Below are 26,606 nucleotides of genomic sequence, written 5' to 3' on the forward strand. Positions count from 1 at the left end.
CTTAGTAAATGCTACCCACCTTTTACCCAATAATTAAAGGAAGTTTCATCTAACTATCACAACCTAGTAAGGTGCATGGTTGTGCTTTACTGTGTTTTTAATTTTCTTTGTCATACACTAATGACTTAAACATCTGCCTTCCCTGTGCATAATTAACTAACAGGGAGAGCAGTATACGTTGCCAGTCAGGCATACTACTTTCCCTGGTGGAAAATAACCCTTTTTATTTCAAGAGCCACGTCTAGGTGTTACCTAGTCCTTGGCACAACTAGAATAAGATGAAAAGGACTAAAGCTGACAAAGCACAACTATGTCCTGGCCTTGGATCTCAGACACCTGGATCCAAACGCTGCCTCTGTCACTCCTAACTGCCGCAGAGCAGTCATGTGGTTCACTTCTCTGCCCTTCCATAGCATCCCTTTAAAATAGAATACCCTGCGGAGGTGCTACTGGGATTAAATAAAGTCACTCTAGACAAGCATGCAATCCACACTAGGCTCTCAATAAATATTTTTGGAAGAGTATTAAACACGTGTGCAAAGAGCAAGAAACGGTCCCTGCCTTCAAAGTCCTTACAAATGGATAGATGAAACACTGACTCTAATAACTTGAGCAAAAGCCATTCGGTGGTAGGAAGTAAAGAGGGTAAGCCTGACGGTTACAGAGGGATCACCAGTGAGCTGGTAGCCACGATGGCTGACTGTAGATGAAATACCAAGGAAGAGAAAAAAGCAGCGTTGTGAGGGCCAGCCCTACACACTTGAAATCAACGGGGTGCACGGGAAGGTCTGAGGGCTGTTGGGAACAAGAAAGTGGGTGAGATGTGAGAAGTCACAAAGAGTAGAGACTCTTGAAACTTTTCGACTCGGACACGGCATGTTAGAATCTGACTTGACTGAGGAAAATGTGAGCTAGCCCCTGCACTCGCACACCGCCACTTCTCTGTTATTTTAGGTGTTGAAAACCTTTACTGAAAACTCTCTTGCTTGCTCACTCACTCCCTTATATGCACACACACACACACACATGTGTGTGCACAGACACGCATACACACATACAGTCATGTGCGCATGCACACACACACACACACACACACACACACACACTCCAAGGTGCTTCCTACCATTAATGGTAATTTGGTGAGGAGCCGTAAATCAGGGAAGACCTCCAACCCCTCCCCCCTGCCCCATGTCTTGGGACCCCAGCACTGCAGGTGTGGAGAGCAGTGTGCCTGTGGACGCAGCGCTGCCTGCTCAGAGGAAGTGTTTGTGGAAACCCCGGGGCATCCCCAAGGGAGTGCTCTCCCACATAGGCTTACACTGGTGTTACATGTCCAGAAAGTCCTGTCGGGATTCTTTTACATGGAAGGCAAGTACCAATGAACTAGCAATACACAATTTTTTTCCATTTTAGGACAAAGAAGACAGTTCTAGAATTATGGAGCCCAGGATAGGTTCATTTAAAAACCATTGTCATTTTTTTAATGTTTGTTTGTTTGTCTATTTAATATTTATTTATTTTTTAATATAATATTCTCAAATTAGCTTCCATACAACACCCAGTGCTCATCCTAACAAGAGCCCTCCTCAATGTCCATCACCCACTTTCCCCTCTCCCCCACCCTCCATCAACCTTCAGTTTGTTCTCAGGATTTAAGAGTCTCTTATGGTTTGCCTCCCTCCCTCTCCGTTTGTAACCTTTTTTTTCCCCTCTTCCTTTCCCCCCATGGTCTTCTGCTAAGTTTCTCAAGATCCACATATGAGTGAAAACATATGGTGTCTTTCTCTGACTGACTTATTTCACTTAGCATAATACCCTCCAGTTCTATCCACATTGCTGCAAATGGTCAGATTTCATTCTTTCTCATTGCCAAGTAGTATTCCATTGTAGATATAAGCCACATCTTTTTTATCCATTCATCAGTTGATGGACATTTAGGCTCTTCCTATAATTTGGCTATTGTTGAAAGCGCTGCTATAAACATTGGGGTGCATGTGCCCCTATGCATCAGCATTCCTGTATCCCTTGGGTAAATTCCCAGCAGTGCTATTGCTGGATCATAGGGTAGATCTATTTTCAATTTTTTGAGGAACCTCCACACTGTTTTCCAGAGAGTCTGTACCATGAAACGATGCTCAACGTCACTCATCATCAGGGAAATACAAATGTTTATCTATTTTTGAGAGAGACAGAGAGAGAGAGATAGAGCGTGAGCAGGGGAGGGGCAGAGAGAGAGGGAGACACGGAATCCGAAGCAGTCTCCAGGCTCTGAGCTGTCAGCACAGGGCCTGACGCAGGGCTCAAACCCACAAACCGCAAGATCATGACCTGAGCAGATGTTGTATGCTTAACCCACTGAGCCACCCAGGTGCCCCAGGATAGGTTCATTTAAATGTCACTAGCAGGTTGGAAAAATCTATGGTGTGGAAGTGCTTTTTGTAAAGCAGAGGCCAAGTGGGGAATCTTATGGGGCAGGTGGAGACCAGCATGAGGGCAATGGGCACCTGTAGAACAAAGAAGGAAGGAACTTGCGAAACTGAGGCGGAAGGGGCATGCAGGACTGTCCCCTAAATGGGGTCTTAAGAGCTGCTCTGGGAGGGTGTCATAGGGCAGCATTTCTGCTCACCACTTCAGACTACACAACTCACTGCCCTTCTCTACACAATGAATTTTGAGATCAGGGGCCACCACACCAAACTTCTGAGTGGAATAAAGATTCCCCTGGGGTGAACTATTAACTCTTTGATGGTATCACACACGTTTTGTGTTCTACCCGTTACCAGACACAGCAGGTGCACAGGGTAAGGGAGGGGCTGACACTGTAGGTCAAATGTTTCTCTACAACATGGGGACCCTTGCTAGGATCTGCCCCTGGGACTCCAGCCCAGGATGGTGGTTTTAAACCTTCCAGTCCACTTCTCCCCCATCGGGCTTTGTGCAGGACAACGAATGCATTGAATGCATGTATTAAACGCCCACCACGTGTGTGTAACACACAGCCAGTGGCTGTTAGGGAGGCCCCACAGAAGGAGCGACACTTCCGCCCAAGAGCAGATTTTGCAAGTCCTTGTCTTCCGTTGGCATGTCTGTGATTTGCGTGTGCCCCGCTGCACCCCTCCCCTGTGAAGAGTAGGCTGTAAATAAAGGAGAAGTGCTTGCGAGCCTGCGTGAGCCCCCTAGGGTAGCAGCGCCTCGAACACTCGGGGGACCTGGGGGAAAGGGAGCGCTCGAGGCGGATAAATACCCTCTCAGCGTGTCCTCCCCTGCCCATGCCAGGGAGGCTGTCGGCGGGTTGAAAAGTCAAGGCCTTGGCCACGTCTCTCTCTGAGTTTGACTCATCGACAAGGACATTCACTTTTCCTATACCTCAGCTAAGCAGGATTTTAAACTCCGTGCTAATGAACGGATACTTCATTTCAGACCCACGGGGCTTCAAATCGCACGCTCGTCAGAAAGAGTTCCAAACCCTCTCACGGCAGCCTTGCACGGGGCCTAGAGACCCCTGGCCAGACGCAGATGACATTTTAAGAGCTTTTGGCGTGGCCCATGTTCCCAGACAAGATGCGAGTTTCTGTCGGTGAGCCCTCTTTCCCAAGCCCAGGGGTCTGCAGGGGGTGCCTTGGGAGCAAAGCTACCCCACCCAGTTCATCTGTTTATCACAGATGATGCAGACGGGGCTCCCGGGCCGGGCAAACAAGGGCTTTGCAACGGAGCCCATCCGCAGGGTCAGTCTGCAGAGGGGCGTGATCAAGGCAACCCAGCGGCCCAGGATTGTGCTAGTCACAGAAGGCTCAGGAGACTTTTCCCATTGCACCTGCCCTGGCTCGCTGTGCTGAAGCACCCCCACACCTAGCATCACCTTGTTGTTCTAGAAGATGGAGCTGTTTGGGGCGCCTGCGTGGCTCAGTCGGCTAAGCGTCAGACTCTGGATCTGGCTCAGGTCACAATCTCACCGTTTGCAGTGGGGGGTCGAGCCCCACCTCGGGCTCTGTGCTGGCAGTGCAAAACCTGCTTGGGATTCTCTCTCTCTCTCCCTCTCTCTCTCCCCTTCCCGTCCCCCACCCACCCTTCTCTCAAAATAAATCAAACTTAAAAAAAAATAAAATAAAAAGATGGAGCTGTTTGCCCACAGAGTTTGAAAACCTTCTGTACCAAGAGTAGCAGTTTGTCAGAGACATGACCGGGCGCTCAGATTTCATTCGCCATCTGGGAATAAATACGAGGCTGCGTGTTCTCGCAGGGTGCGTTCACCTCCAATGCTTTGCAAGATGGGACTGCCCAGCGAAGCTGTTATTGTAGAGGGTTGCACAGGATGAAATGCTGTTGGAGATGATTGTCCAGGGAAGGCGGTCTCAAGAGTACCATTTCCTCTTGGTGTCAGGGAAGGACTGCCTGGCCTTGGGGCTTCAATGTTCCTTTCAGACCAAAGCGCCAAGGTCAAGGGTGTACTGCCCTTTTCTTTTGTTCTCATTCTCTCTCTCTCACTCTCCCTCTTCCTCTCCCTCTCTCCCCTCCTCTCAACTTGACTTTCACTGCACTTTCTTTAGAGCCAAGTGCAAGCAGCACCTCCCACCACCCTTGAGAACCTCTCTAGAAGACCACTCGCTCCCCATAGAGGAAGGGGTTTGTCCCATTAATTATTCTAACAAATGCCCAATTTTGTTTTTCTCCGTGGCCTATCCAGATGAAGGCTTCTTTTACACTTCGTGTTTGCAATATTTTGTTCCTTCGAGAAAAAAAAAAAAAGCTGTTTACAAATGTGAAATTATTCCGATTATCTCATCTCTGCTGCATTCCTCTGCAATGCAAAGAGTTAAATGATGCATGAAATCACCTGTCGGCCCACATTAGCCAGAGCTGTGTTCACATACCCAGGGGTGGCTTGTGAATTATTTAACGAAAAGGACTCTTGGCTCCGTGTCCGGCTAGACACGGTTCAGCCCGAGTTACTTTGGAGGTGCTGTTTGCAGGCCCCGAGCTTCTACTTGGCTGAGGAAACCGTCTGCCAGACACTGTGGGTCGTTGCCAGCAGCAGGTCTCCTTGAGAACAACTTGAACTTAGCTCCTGCAGGCTCCAGATGGCTCGCAAACTACAGTGGGGTTTTGCAGAGCCCTTAAAGCTTCGCCAACAAAGAGAGAGTTGGCACCGTCTCCTCCCACGTGGCGGGTTCGCCCTCACGCTGGGAACCTCAGGGTTGCTGCCGGGGGTTAGAGAGTCCATGTAATAACACGCCCGGTTCCCATCTGAGTTTGGACGCAGTGAGAGAGAGGGGAGAATGAGGCACAGGAACGTCAAAATATCACCTTCATTACCGATCCACCCCCAGGAGAATGTGGGGAGACAGCAACACCGGACGTCCCGATTTGGAACCCCAGAACGCTGGCACGCTTCCCTGCCTAGTGCCGGAAACCAGCCTCTCCTGTGGAGGAACGGGAGAGGCCATGGCAGGAGACAGGGGTATGGGGGTCCAGAGGAGGGGGACATTCTCCAGGGAACATGGCATCTCCTGAATGTCCTGAGGAGCCACGACAAGCTGTATATTTGGAGGACAGAATCGTAGAGATTGTAGGAACTGGAGCAGATTTTAGAAACCATTGAAACCCTTTCATTTGCAACGGGAAACTGGGGCACAGAGGTGTTAGGGACTCGCCCATGGTAATGCAGCTCGTTAGAGGCAAGGCTGAGTTCTGTGCGCCTCTTGGTCCACGGGGGGGCACCACCCCACTGTGGGTCTCAGGCTCCAGCCCCACCCCCACCCCCTCCGTCCCCCTTGGGAATGGGACATCCTCCGAGGATGCACAGTAATCTGGTTGCAGCAAATGGTGATTTAGGAAAAAACTTAATAAATATTATGAAATCGAGTCAAGTAAAGGTCTCTGTTGATGCTTTGTCTGAGCTTTTTCAACTCTGAACACACACTTGAGAATGCAGTCAGCTCCTGCCTGAGCCACAGGGCAGGACAGCCAGCTTGGGGAGAGATAAGGGAGGGGAGGGGACCTAACTGGTATGTCATCCGGAGAATGCTCTTGTCTCCCACTCGGATGGGGATCACGGTCACGCCTGCTTCTGCAAATGCTCAGAATTCCAGGCAGCCCCTTGGCTTCTTTCTGTCCCCTGGACATAGTCCCCACTGCTGTGTTGCACCCCATCAACAATCTCCACTGTCAAAATCCTGTTTCTCCCAGCCACTCACTGCGGTGCTAGATTTGTGCAGTGTTCCTTCTGCTGGTGTTCAGGGCTCAAACCCAACTGCTCCCCCGTGGAGCGCAGATGCCGGGAAAGGGCCCTTCCCGATGGGCCCAGTGACCTCAAGGAGGTATGCCCCTAGCCATCACATTCCCCAAGGGCTCTTGTTCCCTCACAGCCAAGCCACTGAAATCTAAATGCCCACCAGCACTGCAAGGTAACAAGTTCACACACAGTCAAGGGCGCGCGCACACACATCAGATTTCTATTCCCATCAAATCTCTGCATCCCAAAATGACCTACTTGTTGGCAAAGGCTTTTTATCTGTCAGAAGTTATTATCAAATGGAAGTTTCCTCTCTCCGCGGCACACACATTATTGCAAACGCAGGTTGTGTGGCTTCCCTCCACCTCACCAATCCCGCTCCTAAACCCTCTGCCTTCCAATTCCCCAGGCTCCAGAACAGCCAGGGAGAATGTCTGAGCCAGCAAGTAATCGGTCCCAAAGGAGGCCCCTTGGGGACAAAAGGGACATTTTGAGGGAACCCACTTATATTTTGGATGATGTGTCCTTCTCCATAAGGCTCAGTCCTGGAAACCCCCCAACTAGGCCAGAACCCACCCCCCTGAGGCTCGTGCGGAGCCCCCCCACACACACACCCCAGGGGCAGCAGGCCAAGTGTGGCCCCTCCCAGCTCTTGAAGGGGCTTCTATATATGTCTCATTTGAACCCTACACTGACCTGGGGAAGAGGCAGGGCAGGTGGCTCACAGGGTAGGCAAGTCAGGGAGCACTTCTTCCTTCTCACTTCTCCACCCCTCCCACCAGAGCCATCATTACCTTGACGGCAGGAGGGATGAGGCAGGCTGGTCTGGATGGACCTGGAAGCACCCAGAAACCCGAATAGCACCCACTGAGGCACTGGGATTTCAGAGAAATGAGGGAAATTGTGTCTTAAGCATATTCTGCAAAAATGTGTTCCATGATGGAGCCGGTCCAATTCACTCATGAGGAGACTGAGACCTGCAGAGGGGAAGTGATTCCCTTGTGACAAAGCAAGAGGAAGGACCGCAGGCAGAAAAGCCACTCTGGGGGCATATGGACAGGAGACCTTCGCCCCATTCAACATCTCCCCTCCCTCCAGGACACTTTGTTCCACCCCCACCCCCCACCCCGCCCCCAGGGCTCTAGGGAGGCCCTTCTATCCCAACTCCACCCACACCCCTTCTGCCTGAAGCCCCCACCTGGACCCTCCCCCCTTAGAATTCAAGTCTCAGACTGCCCCCTCCACCCCCACCTCTCCCTCCACTTCCCACTGTCTCCTATCTTTTAGGGGGTCTTCTTCCCTGAGTTCCCTGGAGAGAATTCACACCTTGAATGGACCCACTCACCCCAGGGAGGACTAGGCTAATGGGCTAACAAGTTTCTCTTCCAAGCTGACTTCGTTGCATTTTAAGGTGCAAAAGTGGCTCCTAGGGGCCATGCCTTGGCTCAAGAAGTACTTCAGGAGCTGGACAGTGGCAGGTCCAGAATCTCTACACAGAAAGGGCCAAGGGCTGCAGTCCTCGCTGGGGGGCTGCATTTGCAGAGCAAGCACACTTTTTACTTGGACTATGATTTTATTTAAGTTGATAGACACTTGGGATGAGGGACTAATCACTGCCCCGCCAACTTCTACCCTTGCCATTTAATGCTGTCATTAAGATCTAGGTCACTTGCTTTTATGTTGGCTGCAGTTCATGGGTGTCCTCTTAAGTCTGGTGCCAGAAGGGAACTTGGCATTTTAAGTGCAGCCTCATCAGTACAGACATGAGGGCCCTATCACCTCCCTCATTAAGGGCACTATGTTTCTATTAATGCATCCTAAGATCAAATTGATCTTTTGGGGTTTGCTTGCTGCCACATTATATTGTAAGTTTTCAGTTGACTCAACAGCAAAATATCTTACATTTGGGCTGCTAAGTCATTAATGTCTCAAACCATTTGTGTGGTGTTTTATCCATGTGTCTGTGCCCTAAGTGTGGGAGTTTATATATATTCCTTATCACACATAGTTTTAGAACAAACAAAAGACCAACTCTAATCATGACATCCCTCACTCCTGATTCTGGAAAACAGTGTCTTCCTGACCCTCATAGTTGTGAATCTGGTCTGTGAATCTGGCATTCATTCTCAGCCCTAATCTTAGACATAGTCTTGGCTTTCAGAAAGCGAGAGCTTCGAGGTAGTATGCTGTGTGGCTTCCAGGGAACCAGACAATACACAAGATGTCAAATTAGTTCATTTGGCACGTGGAACACTGTCTAATCTGAAAATAATTAGTCATCATCTCCTGGGAGAGTGTGTGTGTGTGTGTGTGTGTGTGTGTGTGTGTGTGAGCGTGTGTGTGTGTTTGGGGAACGGGAGCCTGGGAGGGGAAGGGAAGGGAGAGGAAATTATTTTCATCACATGCTGAACAGAAATAACTGGAAAAAATTAAAGTCTGTGGTCTGCAGAGTCAGGAGGAATGTACCAGTTCGCTAGGGCTGCTGTAAGAAAGTATTGCAGGCTGGGTGGCCTAAACAACATAAATATTTTGACTCAAATTTCTGGAGTCTCCAATTCGGGGTCAAGTTGGTGACAGCCAAGGGCTGTGATGGATGGATCTGTCCCAGGCTTCTCTCCTTTGCTTGTGGATGCTGTCCTCTCCCTGTGTCTTCCCATCTTCCCTCTTTACACATCTCTGGGGCCAAATATCCCCTTTTTATAAAGCGGGTTGGATTAGGACCCAGCTTAAGGACCTCATTTTAACATGATTCGCTCTAGAAAGACCCTATCTCCAAACGAGGCCCCGTGCTGAGGCACTGGGGGACTCTAAGAATTGGGGGCAGACACAGTTCAGCCATCACAAGGGGAGTCGCAATGAGGCGTGCTAAGAATATCACCAGCGCGACAGGGAGCTCCTGTCAAGCAGTAAAGCCACCCATGGAAGTCACATCTGAGACTCAGGTCTTTCTGCTGTGAGTGGGCTCTGAAACCGGCCCCTCCCCCACCAGGTGGGGTCGACACCCCTCCCCAGGTGGTTTAGGCCCTGCGAAAGCCCTGCTCCTCAAGTAGGGGACAAAACCCACTCCCTCCCATATTGTTGTGGGCAGTCGGTGTTTCAAACCCAGTCGTTTCTTGATACACGTCCCTCCTCTCCACCTCCTGGCTCCGCGCAGCTCCGCAACCCACAAATAGGGGAAGAAGTTTCTTTTTGATGGAGAATGGGTACCGGCTGTTCTGCGTTAAGATCTTTTTCTCCACTGTGCCTCCCGAGGACCCTGTGGGGCAGGCAGCAACATTCACAGAACACGAAACCTTAGGCGACCTGGCCTCCTGACTGGAGCCCAGCCTGGCCACGTTTGCTCCACCCACCTGTCCCCCCCCCCCCCGTAGGTGGGGCTGGGCACCCCACCCCCCACACCCTCACCCCTGTGGCTCCCGGGCCCCACCTGCCGCTTGTCCTCCTGAGGCAGGAGAGCTACTGGGAGACTAAAAACAAAGTGAGGACGCCAGCCACTTAATCTGGGTGATTAACAGAAGTCATGGCAAATGACCCTGCCATTCTCCCAAGGGAGAACGGGTGCGTTGCCGGGTGTATTTTCAGATCTTGGTATTTATCCCCGTTTGCAGTGTGCAGCTGGCAATCCATCGAATGCTTCCCAGAGTTGCTCAGGCTCCTTAGAGTAAAATCAGAATTAAATCAGAGAAATAGATACTGTCTTCCATCTCATTATCTTGGGGATGAAAAATAAGTTGTTCTTTTAATCTGTGATCTCAGGAGCCGTAGGCAAAGGACTTGGAAATTAAAGGGGACACCTTTTCCTGGGCTTGCAAAGCTTGTCTTTCCTTTAGGCAGGTCCTAGGCCTCCCCTTGGCAAGGCGCTGTCTCTGGACTGGACAGTTCTGCTTCTTTATCCTGCCTCATGGTGGGGCTTGGGATTTAAGGCCAAAAAAAAAAAAAAAAAACCACACTGCTCTGAAAAGCTGTGGGGTAATGCGGAGTTGGGCAATGAAATAATCATTTTCTCTGTAGTTGGAAACCTATGCAAAGTGGGCCCCATCCAGTGGGAAGTGACTTTAGGGACACCTTTTGGAAATCGTGGCTCTCTGGTAGCAGGTGCTGTCCTCTGAGGCAATGACACAAAAGAAGGGCTCATCCCTGGCCTTCTGAAGGGAGTAGTAGAATCTTCTGTGGTTACTCCCTTGCGTCAGATGTAAGAAGAAATTACGATCTATTCTGAAGGAGGAGAGATGAACATTTATCAGGAACAACTATCTCTGTGCCGGGCACTGTGCTCTAAGAGCTTTGCCTCCATACTCATTTAAATTTTAGAAATAAATTGCTGGTCTTTAAAATAAAGTAATTCATGGATTTAAAGAAATTTGGGGAAATATTATCAAGCCTAAGAAGATGAGAAAATGACCCATCGTTCCTTGGTCTATTCTGTTTAATCCCTTGGTGGCCGGAATGAAAGTGAGAGACTAGCCAGTTCAGAAAGACCAGGTCGGGGGTGGGGGAGGGCGCATTCTTCCTTCACATAAGAAGTGGAGAGAGGCTCAGGGTGTTTTATGGCACAGGAGGGTAGTGAGGGGAAGGAGCCAAACTCTGCAGGTGGGACCACAACCTCTGGGCAATCAGTTACAGCCCTGGAAGGGGACTCCAGCATCCCTTAGATAATGTGTTCCAGAAAACATCAGACGCAGGGCTGGCATGTTCAGAAGCAGCATTGGTTACGAGCAGGAGACGCATGAGACGTGAAACCCAAAATGGAATCCTTGCTGCTGTCCATGTGGCAGCACAAGTCAGGGTTGGCCAGGGCCCTGCCCCCTGGGGTCCAGTAGGACCCCAGAATGCTACAGGCTCAGGAGCTTCCTCGGGATTAGAGGCAGGAATCACCCGAAGTCAGTGGTGTTACTGTACCGTCTCCTGGAAGGCCCCCTTGGGGACTGTGCCCCTCTTCCTTAGGCTCATTGAACATCCTCGAAGGGCCTCCCCCTAAAAGGTGAGCATGAAGGGAAGACCTGCCTGTCTGGTTTCCCAGCACCTAGCACCTAGTGAACATTCGAATATACTTGCAGTTAAGTGATGATTCACCTCCTATTTCCCCCTTTAGGACTGTTTAACCTGATTTTGCCTCTTTGGGCCCCCCTCCCCCCACACCATGATTTGTCTCAGTCTCCTCCGTCAGGGGTGACTCTGGTGCTCACGGGAACAGGTAGGGGCATCAGACATGAAGAATGGCATAACCAACCAAAGGGAACGGCGCAGGAAGAGAAAATGGCACAGTCAAGTGCGGTGAGGCTGTGATCCAAGAAAACAGCGAGGGGTGCACCTCTCGGGGCAGGCTGGAAGGTACAGATGAAACCACACTACACAGAATCACCATCACTGAGCCGAGGAGAGCTGGGCAGGATGGGCCCTGGAGAGCCAAGGGTGGTGACATTGCCAACTACAAGGACGCGTTTACAACCAAGACATTGCCACCTCGGGATCTTCTGAGCACAGGCTGCAGGTGGTCCTGAGCAAAGCAGACACGTCCTGGCTCTTGCTTCACACCCTTGGAATGGAAGAAGGAAGTAAAAATTATAGGCAACTTATAATATATATGTGTGCACGTACTGGAAACATCGAGGGCCATTCCCTGGAGGAGGGGCTTTTGGGCGGGGCCTGAACACCTGACTAGGATCCAGATGGGTCTGCGGTGGCTAGGTGAAGCAGGTCATGAGCCAGGATGGGGCACAAGAGGTTGTTGTTCGAAGGAAGATGGGCGTGTCCTGAAACACAAAGCATTCTGGGAGCTGATGCTGGCAAGGTAGTTTGACGCCAAATCATAGAGGGCCTTGAATTCCATAGTAGGAAACCTGGCATTTATTTTGTAGCAGTAGGGAGCCACAGCAGGCTTTTGAGGAGGAGAAAATTTACATAAATCATTCCAAGCCCTTAAATTCACTCCAGTTGCCAGTTCAGCTGTTCAGTTTGGAGTAGGGGAAGGTGTTGAGGTAGAGTCAGGAAGGAAGTGAGCCAGAAAGAATGAGTGATTGCAGAGTCCGGGATGTCCGTGGGGTCAGAGGGGAGGACAGGTCTTATGTTCCTTGCTCCTCTCCAGGAGGAAAAAAATTTGTAGTGATGTTCCAGGACACTGGATGGACCAGTTTCTCTTTGGAAACAAAGATATTGTGAGGCTTTTTCTCCATCCAAGAGGAAGGTGATATACATGTTAAAACTAGAATCTTTCTATAGAAACATAATATGAAAAGGTGCATGTTCGAATTTGGAGTGTTTTATCCTGCTTACCTAATTATTTGGGCTGTGTGGCCACGTGGTGTTCCTTGTGGGCTAGTTCCCTTTGGTGGGCCAGGCTGAAGAACGTGATAAGATCAAATCTGAGATGGGACATAAAAATCGTATTTATTTTTCCATGTGTAGAACGTGGTGTTGGCATTAATTAATGGGCTACTGTGACCCATTTAAGAAGCCCTTGGAAGTAACCTCTGAGCCACCCATCTAATTGGTCCCTGGTAGACCAGAAACTGAAGCGTTTAAAATGTCACGGAAGAAATTACTTCAGGTTATGGACAGATGTTTTCGCCATCCTCAACCCTGACATCTTCCCCCAAGCAGACCATCACAATTGCCGCTTGACCACTGGTCTGACTGTCAAAAAAGGGACAAAGAGCAGTGGAATGTGGGGAAATCCCATCTACTGCCTCCCCAGGAGGAGAAAATACTGATATGTTTTGGAAACAATGCAGAATACTGATTTTCCAAACACTGATTCATGAGCAAGGGGGTCACTGTGTGTATTAGTTTTCTCTTGTTGCTGTAACAGATTACCTCAATGGCTTAACACAGATAAATTTATGATCATACAGTTCTGGTCATCAGAAGTCTAGAATGGGTGTCTCTGGGCTAAAATCAAGGCTTTGGCTGGACTGTATACCTTTTGAAGGCTCTAGCAGACAATCTGTTTCCTTGCTTTTTCCAACATCTGAAGTTCACTTTCCTTGGCTTGTAGTCCCTCCTTTCATCTTTAAAGCCAACAGAGTCTCATCTCTCTGACCTTTTATTCTATGGTTACGCTCTCTCTAAGTGACGATAGCTGGGAAGGGTCCTCATCTTTCAAGAACTCATGTGATTAGACTGAGCCCACCTGCATAACCCAGGATAACCACTGCATCTCAAGGTCCTTAACTTTAATCACATCTCCAGGGTCTCTTTTTGCCATGTAAGGTAACGTATTCACAGGTTCCACCAATCAGGATGTAGACACCTTTTGAGGGGATCGGGTTTTTTCTGCCTTCCACACTATGTACTAAACTTTTAAGTATAGGATGTGGTCCCATCCTCTGCACCTTCTGCTCTGCTAAAGCCGTAGGTGAACCGGGGTCTGCTTGGGAGCTGCCCTGACTGCTGGCGTGGTGATCCGGAGAGCCAGCTCGGAAGCAAGACTGCCTGAGTTCAGTACCAGTAATCTCATTATTCAACAGCCCCATTTGGCCTTGGACAATTTGCTGTCCCTAAGTATCAGTGTGTTTCTCTATAAAGGGAGGAAAATAAGAAGCAGATGGCACACAAATTAGGGCAATTTGAGAAGATTGTAATAGAGATTTTAGGTCCTCTCACATTGCTAGAATGTTTCATTGATCAGGGTCCATTTTCCTCATTTGCACTGTAGCTGGTGTTCTGCAGTTGGAGATTCCTTATTCCATGGCTCACCCGGAGGACCTGTTCCACTCATATTTCCAAGCAAACAATAGATTCTTTTACAAGAGACACTATGCCTTCTAAAGCTTTGCTCTTCTAGCCAAGCTCAGGGGAAAGTCATTTCCCCTAAAATGTCATCAACCCATTTGTTCACTGACCTAGAATGTCATCCTTTTCCGTTTTTCTCTTCAATTAAATGGGGGAAAATGCTTTCCATAAAAGTAATTTATGAAGCGCTGCATATAGTAATGCTTAAAGCCATAAAAATAAGCCTCCAGGAGGCTAAACAAGTAACACTGCCTATCCTTCTACCCTGGCATTGCCCCTGGGTAATGTCGGGCACAGTACATTGGGGAACTTCTCCAAGCTCAACTGATCCTTGGGTGCCTATGAAGCAATTCCTTGAACACGGTTGCTAAGGTTCACGGAATCTTGAGATTTCTGTTCATTTAATCCATTTCCAAAGCAGAATGATCTTTAAAAATGTAAATACCAAGTTTACTTTATTTTTTTTTTCCAAGTTTACTTTAAAGCGAACATATACCACCCCTAAACCCTAATATATATGTACTTATATATATTCATATATATACATAATGAATATATATGAATATATATTATATTTGATCATATATATATCATATATCATATATAGGTATATTATATAATATGCATAATATGTATTAATATGTCATATGTAATATACAAATATATTAATGATATATTAATACATATTAATAATAATTATATAATTTAATTATAATATAATTATAATTAATACATATTAATAATATATTATTAATATATATGCTAATATATCAAGCATCACATTTGATGCTGGAATCCAAAATAAAGTTCTTTAAGAAAATAGCACTCATGATACGGAAGCAATTTCAATGTCCATCAGTAAGTGAATGGATAGTGGCTCCTGGGCGGCTCAGTCAGTTGAGCATTCGACTTCAGCTCAGGTCATGATCTCAGTGCTCATGGATTCGAGCCCCGCCTCGGGCTCTGTGCTAACAGCTTGCAACTCGGAACCTGGAGCCTGCTTCGGATTCTGTCTCTCTCTCTGCCCCTCCCCTGCTCACACTCCATCTCTCTCTCTCTCTCTCTCTCTCTCTCTCTCTCTCTCAAATATAAGTAAAAAATAAATATTAAAAAAAAATTTTTTTAATTCTAAAAAAAGATAAGTGAATGGATAAAGATTTATTTATTTATTTAGTGTGTGTGTATGTGTGTGTGTGTGTGAGAGAGAGAGAGAGAACAAGGGAGGGGCAGGGAGAGAGAGAGGGAGAGAGAGAATCTGAAGCAGCCTTCGCACTGTCAGCATAGAGCCCAGCGCAGGGCTGAATCTCACAAAACGTGAGATCGAGACCTGAGCCAGAATCAAGAGTCAGACACTTAACCAACTGAGTCACCCAGGCACCCCAAGAAGAATGTTTTATATATATAATATATATATATATATATATATATATTATATATATATATATATGATGGAATATTACTCAGCCATAAAAACAGAATGAAATCTTGCCATCTACAACAACATGGATAGACCTTGAGGGTATTGTGCCAAATGAAATAAGACAGAGAAAGACAAATACCATATGACTTCACTGATATGTGTAAAACAGAGCAAAAGAACCAGCAAGACAAATGGAAACAAACTTAGAGATATAGAGAACAAACTGGTGGCTGCCCGAGGGGAGAGAGGTGCGGGGGGGATGGTGGGAAATAGGCAAAGGGGATTAAGAGGTGCAATCTTCTAGTTGTAAAATAAATAAGACGAGGGGATGTAATGTACAGCATAGGGAATATAGTCAATAATATTGTAACAACTTAGTGTGGTGACAAATAGTACCTAGACCCTACTGTGGTGACCATTTTGTAATGTATATACATATTGAATTACTGTGTTGCACACCTAAAACTGTAGAACATTGTACGTCCATTATTCTTCAACTAAAAAAAGAATATAGCACTCATGTCATTCATTCATTCATTCATTCAATTATTCTTTCAATATATATTTACTAAGCACCTACTATTAGGGTTAAATGATGAGAAAGTGTAACAGAAAATGCAAGTACAAGTTAAAGTGATAACCAATATAGACAAAAGACAGAGGATCCTATAAGAGCCTATAACAGAGTAATCACTAGAAACCATAGACAGATTCTAAGTAGGGGAGTTAAATGATGAAGTTTTCCTTCACGAGTATCACAGGCTGCGGCCTGGAGAACAGATCAGGGAGAAATCCAGACCTGCCCAACCATCCTTAATGAATGTTCTTTAATACAGGAACTTTCTGCCAGACAAAGTCAGCCACATTTTCATTCCCCTCTTCCCACGCCTCCGTGGGATATAGAGGCTAGATAAACTACCCTCTGCCCAGCGCCCTTTGCAACCACATGTAGCCATGAGACCCTGCTCTGGCCAGTGAGACTAGAGCAGAGATCTGTTGGCATCTTCTGGGAAGGTATATGCTTATTGGATAAAAGGAACAAGTACAGCCATACCAACACCCCCACCCTTCTTCCCGCCTTTCTTCTTATTCTGCAACGTGGAAGTGATGCCTTGAGCAGGGGCAGCTCTCTGGCAACCACAAGGGAAAGGCCAAGATGGACATTCACATAGAACTGCATGCCTGCAATAATGCTATCAGACACCCACGTACGCATTGCTTGTTATGTAGGAAAAATAATCCCCCGTGTTTAGAGGTTGGATTTTTTTTGTTTTTTGTTTTTGCTTTTTATCAAAAGCATTTTAGACTGATACAGTGATTCAAAAGTCAGTTGAACTGAAAACAGACTAACAGGTATTTCAATCATTGTTGTAGCTAACACAAGGAATCTCCAGCCTCCCCTCCTGCCACTGAAATCACAGTCCTTTGAACAGGATAGCAAAAAAGGGAGGGGAGGTCCCCTTTTGAAGACCTCTGAAAATACTATTCCTTAGTGTTTCCGTGTGAACCTTGTTGGGAGCCCACACTTGGTTCTGTTGTCACAACCTTAACTTTGAGTCTCGAGGCCTGAGTCTTTCTGAAATGTATTAGTCCCTTATGGAAGGGAACAGACTGTCTTTTACCCACTTTTGTAACTGTAGAAACTAAAACTACCTGGCACTTTGTATGTGCTCAATAAATGTCCACTAAACCAGTAAGGGAAGCTGAGTACATTTAAGTAGAGAATAGCAGTGTGCTATGTTTTTAAAAATAAAAATGAGACCTAGCCTGATCTTATGGAACACATATGGGACAGAGCATGCTCAGTGAAGCATACACATTTTGGATGAAGAAATATGATTATCATTTGCCAGCTCTGATTCCTGCCTCTGGGCTGATAAGATGTGTCCAAAGAGTCATTTTCACTCATTCCCGGACACCAGAACAGAAGGTGTCTTTAATGAAATGCGGGAGCCGAAGTAACAGGCTTTAGTAGCTAGAAACAGGCAATTGATGGCAAAGTCAAGATGAAATGCTTCAGTAGAAAAGACTTCATGCCTGAGGCATACTTTCTGTGTTAAAGTTGTTGTTGATTTTTTTTGTTTGTTTTTTGTTTTTGTTTTTTAAATGGCAACATAGTTTGCCTATTCTCGAAGATTTTTAATTTTCCACCGAGGAAAAATTGGAGGAGCTAAATAAATTCGTTCACTAGATCATTAATTTACACAAACAAAAGTAATACTGTCCTCTAGTCATTTCTGTCAGGAGCGCCATCTATATAAGCAGAGATGGGCAGGCGTGGAACTGATCAATAAGGAGCAGCATCGGGGCCTCTTTGGATCATGACTGTATCTGGCTTCTGATGCCGTTTGTCCAAAATGATTTCTGAAAACATCAAAACTCCCCAGTCTTGCTCAGCACCCTACTTTGCACCTCAGCACAGAGAAGCATTCTGCATGGGGCGGCCTGGCAGATGGGCCGCGTGGGGAATGGGAAGCCAGAGGCCTGACTGCCTGTCCTGTCCTTTTCTTGCAGACACTGCTTTGCATTGGTCAAGTCAGAGAAGTCTCTTGTGTTCTGGGACTAGAAGTCTCAGTTTAGCAACCAGGCCTATCACTGTAGATGAGGGCAGTAAAGTCCAGAGAGGTTAAATCACTTGTCCAGGGCCAACACAGCAAATCAGTGAGGTTAAGGCTAGCACTTGTCACGGGCCTCAGACCAGTGTTCTTCCCACTGTCCTTCTGGGGCCTCCGTTTGTGAAGAGATGATTTTGCTTCTCCTCACTCTTCTCTTACACCCCACAGCTATTTCCGTGAATTATAACTTTCCTGTCCCATAACATTCCTCAGTTCAGAGGAAACCCACCCTGTGGTGTAATGGTTTCCATTTTCTCTGCTCTTTGGAAGAATGTTCTACCTGCATGCCAGTGCTGAGTTTTGAGCGCCTTTGCAGAAGGGCGTCCTGGTCATTGTGACTCACCCATGCAGAACCGGCTGAGCTTGCCAAGTAGGTTTTTTGCATCACTTGCTGTCAAATAAGAGCCAACCTCTTATTGATTGCCACAGGGGAACATTCTTCCTAATGACACAGAGCTTCATGTTAAAGGATGTCAGCGAATTGATGTTGCCCTTCTCCAGGAGCGAATTGATGTTGTCCTTTTCCAGGAACAAAAAGTGTCAAAAGTTAGATGGGACTGAATAGTCAAGGAAATATAAGTATATACCTTCCCATCTCCCCGTTCCCAGCCCAGGAGCTGTGATCTACCAGTAGAGGATAAATCGTGCCAAGACTCCGGGACAAAGAGAGAAAACACCGAGCAGCAAAGCATCAGCAGTCATTGGACAGAAATAAATCCTGAGATGGTTGATAATCTGATTATCTGGATCGATTTCTCTGTTTCCTTCTCCACCCCCTTAGGGCTGGGCTGAACTTCCCCTTCAATGCAAACAGTATTAAGTGCCTTGTAACTCAGGAGCCCTGTCAGCAGACACTGAAAATAAGATGAATCTTGGATTTGATCGAGCTTGGGCATTAGGGTCAGGAAGACTTGGACAAAGATTTGGGCTTTGCCACTTACTAGCTGTCCTTGGGAAAATCACTTAACCTCTCTAAGCCTCAATTTCAACATATTTACTGAGTAACTTTCAGGACCGAGAAATACATTAGTCAATCTATTCAAAATAATACCGAGGACAGTGTTGATCATATGTAGGTGTTCTTCAGGTGTTCTGAAAATGTGTGCCATTATAATTTATATAAGCTCCTGGAGCCCACTTTTGATTTTTTGGTAGGTCTGTACTCTTAGCATTTTACCAGAAACCATGACCCCCCCCAAAAAAAAAAATATATATATATATACATATATATATATATATGTATATATATATATATTCAAAAGCAGTATTATTAGCTGATGTTGCAATGGACCGTGCTCTGGAATCAACCTCAGCTATCACAGATTTTCCTGACACAACAACAGAATGGGCTGCAGAGGAGTGTAAGGCCCTAAGAATTTTCAAGAAAATGGTAGGTGGTGTAATTGGAATTTCTAGATTCTTAAAAAGCATTGGATTTTAGGATACCCGACCTCCAGGACTCATTGATTCTTGTCATTAAGCATTTGTGTGGCTTCAGCAATTTTTGATAGGTGCATTTATTTTAGAGCCCTGTTGTATCAGTAAGCTAGAGCCACGATTCTTCTGCATAGCAAACCACCCAAACTCAGGGACATACAACAATAAGCTCATGGGTGTGCAGGTCAACTGAGGTTTGACCTGTCTAGCTATGTGTTGGGTCCCTTCTGCTCCAGATGTGTCTCACCCTTCTTGGAACAACAGCTATCTGATATAGGAGGGCAAGAGAAGAGGCTGAGCATGACCAAGCAGGTGCATTGAAAGCCTCTGCTCACATCATGTTCAATATCCTCCCATTTGCCAGGCGAGTCACATGGCCCAAGCCTAAAAGTCAAGGGGCAGACTCCCTGCTCATCATGATGAGGCCAGGGCAAGGACTTGGGTATATATTCATACTATGGAGGATTCAAGAACGGGGGACCAATGAACATTCTTTCACCCATCTTGTGTTGTAAACTATGCTGCAATGTAATTCCCTTTCTGGTCACTTAAGGGGGTTATCCTTTTGACCTAGCTGTAACCTCTGATAAATAATATACCTCTTGGCACATAGTGAGCCCACATGAAAAGAGAAGTCTTCTTTAATAAATACATCCTTTTAAGATTCAGTGGTGTGGTGCAATGACTAACGAATCGTGGAGGCTTCCTCTGCATAGCCGGTCTTTAAATCCAGCCCACATCAGCAGAGACTGGAAATTGCTATCATCTAATGACAAGTCAGGTATCTAACTGAATTGAAATATTGGCTTGCCTCCAATTCCCGATGATTTTGAGTCCATTTTATTAAAAGCATCAGGGTAACTGATACTTCTGGCTTCAGATAGCACACTAGATCAAAAGCATAGATTACCTTGAAAACATGACCATTTTTCCTAGGAATAAGTCTCCTTGGCTATCAGTAAGGAATATTCAGACTACTCTGAATCATTGGGTTGAGTTTAGGGGCAGCAAGGCAGGGCACTAGCTGAAACTATTACCAGGAATGTGGATGAAAATTTTTCTTATCCTGTCATTTAATGGGTCTTCAGAGACTTACTTTTATTTTTAGCATGATATATTCATCCACTCCCTAAAGGGCCAGGAACTTAAGATTCTTTCTCATTATCAGTACTTCTCAGGAAAACCCAGAAATATCCAAAGGAAAATGGTCTCCCTGCTCGGCTGCTTTTATGGGAATCTTATTGGGTGGCAGAGCAGCCCAGGGGTAAGAAGCCTGAGATCTAAGGTCTGTGGCTACGTTTAAACTCAGATCCACAAATGGGTAGCTGTGTGACCTTGGCAAGGTTGCTTAACTTCTGTGGCGGTCATTGACACTGTTCATAGATGGTCAGTTCCCCTCCCCTCTTGGCACCAAGAAGACTGGAACCCTGGCTTCTTTGTGGGTGGGTGGTGCTGTGTAACTAGATCTGGTCAAAGAATTCTGAGCAAAGGTGTCATATGTAACTTCTTGGCTATAGCATTTAATAACCAATACCAGATTCTCCAGAATTCTCTCTTGTCCCTTTAGCACAATGACGAGCAACATTCTAGATGGTAGTTATTCCATCAGCCTAGTTAGTAACTACAGTAGGCAGAGTCCCCCTGGTGACCTGTGATAGACTTGAGCCATGAGAGAGAAATAAACACGGCTGTACTGAGCCATTGGGAATTTGACAGTTATTTGTTACAATAATTTAATCTGGTCTACCCTGGTTGATACACCTCACTAGATCTTTTTATCTGAAAAATGAGGATAACAGTGGAATCTAGATTATTAAGTAATCATAAACATTAAATAGGATAATATTGTATGATACTTAGAATAACACCTAGCACATAATACATTCTTAATATATTTTAGCTATTATATATTATTATCAAGTTATTCTGTATCCTAACCTCATTATTTATTTTTAACAAGTTATTTATGTCTATCAAACAAGTTGCCATGTGACTTTGAGAAAGTCAACCTCAAACTGCAATTGCCAGTATGTTAGACTAGATGGGCTATAGTTTTAAATCTCTAGACTTAAAATTTTATGCATCTTTGATAGAAGCACTCCGAGAATCCGTTTCACAGATATTCTTTTGCTTAGGGAAATAAGATGTGTAATAAAAGTAAACCTCCTCTTCTCCCCTATTCCAGTCACTCCCTACCCCCACCTCCTCAAACAATAAGATCTATGTCCTTGTCACAGATTGTTCTGTATCCTAGTCTGAAGCTTTCTGCCCAGGAAATTACATCTGACTTGTAAATTCTTAGCTACAGATTGGTTTCCCAATTTAGGCACCTAAATCCTTAATAGTCCGTCTCCTCTCTCTGTTCTGTTTTCAATATATGTACATCGCAACTTGTTTTATTAATAAAATCTAACTGACTTCAAGCCACAGCCCACCGTCGTCTTTCTTTTGACAATGTGACTTATTTAGTCCAAAAGGAAAGGATTCTGTCTTTTGTCCCACTTTAGTCCTGGCTTAAGGTGACCACCCTCACACCACCACAAACAACCACTGAAACCTGTCCTCCGACTTCTCGGAATCAGAACTTTCCATGTCTTTATCTTTTCTCCTGTGTGACTCTGGCTGGCTCCTGCACTGGTCCCAAAGACCAGATGGTTCATATTGTCCAGGCTGTGTATAAACCCAACTTGGGAAAGAGGAGGAATCATTGCAGACATATTGAATTACATGGTGGATCTCATTAGGAATCCTAATATTTCTCCCTCCTTACCTTCTTGATCTCAGAGTCTGTTCTTATAGACCACGTTTTGTGTTCTCATATATAATCTCATGGCCTCATCCCATCCCCAGTGCTTGGTTTATTGCAGATCCTGCTACTATGTTTATTGACTGCCTAGGTGGAGGCTGTTTTTTTATGTCTACTGTTGGCATTCATGTTCATACATGTTCATTATGGCTGTTAATAAAGGTATCATTTATCATTACTTTATGGGAGAAAATGACACTTCCTTATTCTCTTTCAGATTGAAGACATCATCACAAAGATGCAAGATGACAAGACAGGGGGTGTGCCCATCAGAACAGTCAAGAGCTTTCTCTCCAAAATTCCCAGTGTCGTTACAGGTAAACTTTCTCCTTACAAGGTGTTGGTGGCAATAGGAAAAGGCCACTGAAGAGTTGTATAGTGCTGATTGTGACCTGGGGTGTGTCTAAAGATTTGTGGATAGTAAAGATGATACATTCAATGTGCTTCTTAGACAAAGTTGAGTTGTGGTCATGGTTTCCAGAAGAAGCTGCTCTTTGCCAATGATTAAGGATGGTTTTGCCATGACCACCCTTCCGTGTATAGGCTGAGGCTTCTGGAAAGAAGCTCATTACTGACCTGAATAGCCCATCAGCAGTTTAGCCTACGAGATGTACACAAGCACAGACATATTAAAGAAATGATTTTAGATTTAAACAAGCTTTAAGAAAGTCTTCTGTTCAAATTCTACAAAATGCTTTTTTTTTTTTAAGTTTTTCAACTGACTGTACTTGAACTCATGGAAGAAGTGGTTTTAGAATATTTTTTCTGCAGTACTTTGGGGATTTGGTGTGTTTTGTATGCTTGGACATTTCTTCAAAAATTAATTATGAAGTATATCAAACACATGGGTATAGTTTCAAGTATAATACTAAAATAGGCCACATGTGTCTACCAGCCTGCTTCCTAAGTAACACATCACCAGTATCTTAGGCCCCTTATGGGCCTAATGGATGACATCTGCCTCCCTTCCCTCAGTAGGTAACCTCTATCTGCTCTTATCCTGATCAGTTTGTTGCCTTTCTTCATAATTTCACCACATAGGCTTGTATCGTATCTAAACAAACAACCAAATAAATTAAGATAAAACTTTAGAGAGTTCTCTCATCATCAAAATCTAGTTATTCGCTTTCCAAATTTGGGGAGCCAGAAGGCTTCAGTTTCTACTACATACTTATAAAATAATTAAGATAAAAAATCCTGACAACACCAAGGGCTGGTGAGGCTATGGAGCAACTGGAACGCTCACACATTGCTGGTGGGAAGGTAAAAACTCTGGACATTTCTTATAATACTAAACAAATGCTTACCTTATGACCCAGCAATCCCACTCCTTGGTATTTATACAAGAGAAACAAAAACGTGCACTCAGACAAAAACTCATTAAATATTTATAATAACTTTATTTGTGATCTCCAAAGCCCAGACACAACCCAAATGTCCTTTGGTGGGTGAAGAAAGAAACAAACTGTGGCACACCCACATTCATCAATAGAAAGGAGTGAACTGTTGATACACGCACCAACTTAGATAAACCTCAAAGTTATTTTTCTGAGGGGAAGAAGCCAGTCTCAAAAGATTACATCCTGTAGGATTCCATTTACATGACATTCTACAAAATTCCAAAACTACAGTGACAGAGAACAGATAGATCAGTGGTTGACAAGGATTAAGAACTGGGGAAGCGTATGATTATAAAGGGATCACACAAAGGAATTTTATAAGGTTACAGCGGAACTATCCTGTATCCTGATTGTGGTGGTGGTGGTGACATTAATCTATACATACGTCAAAATTCATAGAACAGCATACACACACACACAGAGTCAATATGTGTATGTTACCTTAAAAAATAAATATACTCAACTGAGGCACGCATAAGTATCCTAACTCATTATTCAGACTGTCACTGTTTAAACTCAGGTGCCAAATAGATCTGGATAATGAAGGTTGATTGTATTGTTAGTATGCTCTAATTTTGAAATTTTTCTAAATGGAATTATAATATTGGCTATGATATATTATTTTTTCATACACTTCTGGATTTTGTTTGATAAAATGTTGTTTAGGATTTTTAATCAATTTTCACGGGAAGATGTGTTTATTGCTTTTCTCACTTACCTTCTTGTGCTTTGGGTATCAAATTTATGTTAGATTCCTAAGATGAATCATGGAGTATATTTCTTTTGTTGATATCGTAGTGTTCTCTGAAAAATGTTTTTCTCTTTAATCTAGATTTTAGGTGTTTACTTTCAATTATTTTATTTTTTTATTTCTTGAATTTCCATCTGGTTCTTTCTCCAAAATACTTGGTCATTCATTCCACACATATTTCTTGGGTGTTTGCTATTCTAAATATTGCTGGCCAGTGGGAATTCAGAAATAAATGAAACAGCTAAAAATTTCTGTTCTCATGGAATTTTAGATTCTAGTGGAGGAGACAACAAAATAAATAAGAAAAACTCGTAGAATTTTAGGTAATGATAAAGGTCAAAGAGAAAAATAAAGTATGAAAGGTGGATGATGGAGTCACAACTCTGAAACAGGTGGCCAAAGAAGAATTCCCTGAGAAGGTAACATTTGGGTAAAGATGGAGGGGAGATGAAGGATTGAGTCATGTGGATATTGAGGGAAAGAGCATTCCAGAAAGCAAGTGCTAAGTCTCTAAGGCAAGTGTGCTCTTGCATACAGAGGAACTAAGAAAAGGGACCTAGAGTAGAGTGAAAAAATGAAAGGGTAATAGGGATGAAGTCAAAGTGATAATGGTGACCATGATCATGCAACCTCTTGGTCACTATAAGGCCACTGGAGAACTTTAAACATGAGCTGTCATGTTCTGACACAAGATCATTGTATTGCATTCTGCATACCCTGGGGAGTCGGGAGACTGTGGCAAAAGTGGTAGTCAGACTAGGCTACCAGCATGGGAGACGTGTGAAGTGATCAGATTCCAATTCAAGTTTGAGGGCAGAATAAACAGTATTTGGGGAAAAGATTGGATGTAGGATATGAGAGAAAGAAAGGAACCAATGATGACTCTGCACTTTTGGTTTCACGCAACTGTAAAAATGGAGTTGGCATTAATTTCAATGAGGAAGACTGTGAGTGGGGAAGGGGGTTTGTTTCTTTGTGTAGCTGAAGTCTAAGAAATTAAAAGGTCCATTTTAGACAAGCTAAGTTTTAGGGACCTACTAGACATTCAACTGGAGACGACAAGTAGGCACTTGGGTGTGTGGATCTAAATTTTAAGGGAGAGCCTGAACTGGGCACATGAGTCATTAGAATATAAGTGATATTTAAAGCCATGGGATTAATGACCTCACACCAAGGGATTGAATGTAAACAGAAAACAGTCCAAGTCCTACAATTTGGGATACTCTAACATATGAGGGTTATGGAGAGACAAAGAAATCAGGAAAAGAAAGTGAAAAGGAGCAGCTGGAGACAAAGAGGAACATCAGGAGGACATGGTCTCTTGGAAGCCAGATTTTCTAGAAAGTGCTTCAGGAAAGAATATGCCAAAAGCTGCTGATAGTCATGTAAGATAAGGACTGAGAATCAACCATTGAATTTAGCGACAATTGAATTCAACTGCTGACCTTGATAAGTGCATATTCCATGAAGCATTTGGCAGGGGAGAATGGCAAAAAGCCTTATTGGAGTGGGTTCAAGTCAGAATGGGAGGAGAAATATTTGAGGTAGTGAGTATAATTAATCTTTGAAGGAGTTCTCCTTAAAAGGAAGAAATGCAGGAGGATCTAGATGGGTGAATGAAGTCAGGACACGTAGGTTTTTAAATAATATGAAAGTGACAGTATGCTTGTATGATTAATGGCAATGACTCAATAGGGGGAGAAAAATGGTGCAGGAGATGGAGGAAAATTTCAAGAAGTGATATCATTGAGCAGGTAAGAGATTGAATGTAATGCAAGACAATTGGGGAGCTCTAGCTAAAAACATGTACAATTCATTCATAGAAAGAGAAATGGAGGTGCAGTAGATGCACAGAGGTACAAATAAGCATGATGGCGGGAGGGGGGAGCTTGTAGTAGTTTTCTTTTCACTGCTTCTATTTTCTTAGTAACATGAAAAGGAAAGAAGGTAGAGATATTAGGTTTGAGAAGAGATCAGAAGCCATGCAATAGTCATCTAGGGGTCTAAAGAGATTGACTGGACTAAGGAAATAGAGTTTTGACTGTGAGGTAGCATTAAGGACCCTCTTGAGATTATTAATATTTATGAATTTAAAGAGAAGCAATTTCTCCAGCCACATTTAGCTCTCTGGGTTTGGACGTGTATCAGGTAGAAAGGTGGACTTAATTAAGGCTCTCGCAAGTATGAAGAGTATGATAAATCAAGGGAAAGGCA

General features: G+C 44.7%; 1 protein-coding gene and 1 long non-coding RNA gene across 2 annotated transcripts in view; one reads left to right on the top strand and one right to left on the bottom strand.

The window, feature by feature from the left end:
- The window catches only part of RGS6 (regulator of G protein signaling 6), a 585,661-nt gene that overhangs the window by 388,272 nt on the left and 170,783 nt on the right, over positions 1–26,606 (top strand). Inside the window, exon 3 of the mRNA XM_042990036.1 lies at positions 22,459–22,558. Coding sequence (XP_042845970.1) covers positions 22,459–22,558 — 100 coding nt within the window. The remainder of the gene's footprint in view (positions 1–22,458; positions 22,559–26,606) is intronic.
- The window catches only part of LOC122239658, a 55,182-nt gene continuing 40,094 nt past the window's right edge, over positions 11,519–26,606 (bottom strand). The window contains exons 3-4 of the long non-coding RNA XR_006218977.1: positions 12,506–12,594; positions 11,519–11,768 (exon numbers count right to left, since the gene is read on the bottom strand). This is a non-coding gene — a long non-coding RNA (uncharacterized LOC122239658). The remainder of the gene's footprint in view (positions 11,769–12,505; positions 12,595–26,606) is intronic.

The sequence above is a fragment of the Panthera tigris genome, chromosome B3 (genome assembly GCF_018350195.1).
Source record: "Panthera tigris isolate Pti1 chromosome B3, P.tigris_Pti1_mat1.1, whole genome shotgun sequence".
Classification (NCBI taxonomy): domain Eukaryota; kingdom Metazoa; phylum Chordata; class Mammalia; order Carnivora; family Felidae; genus Panthera; species Panthera tigris.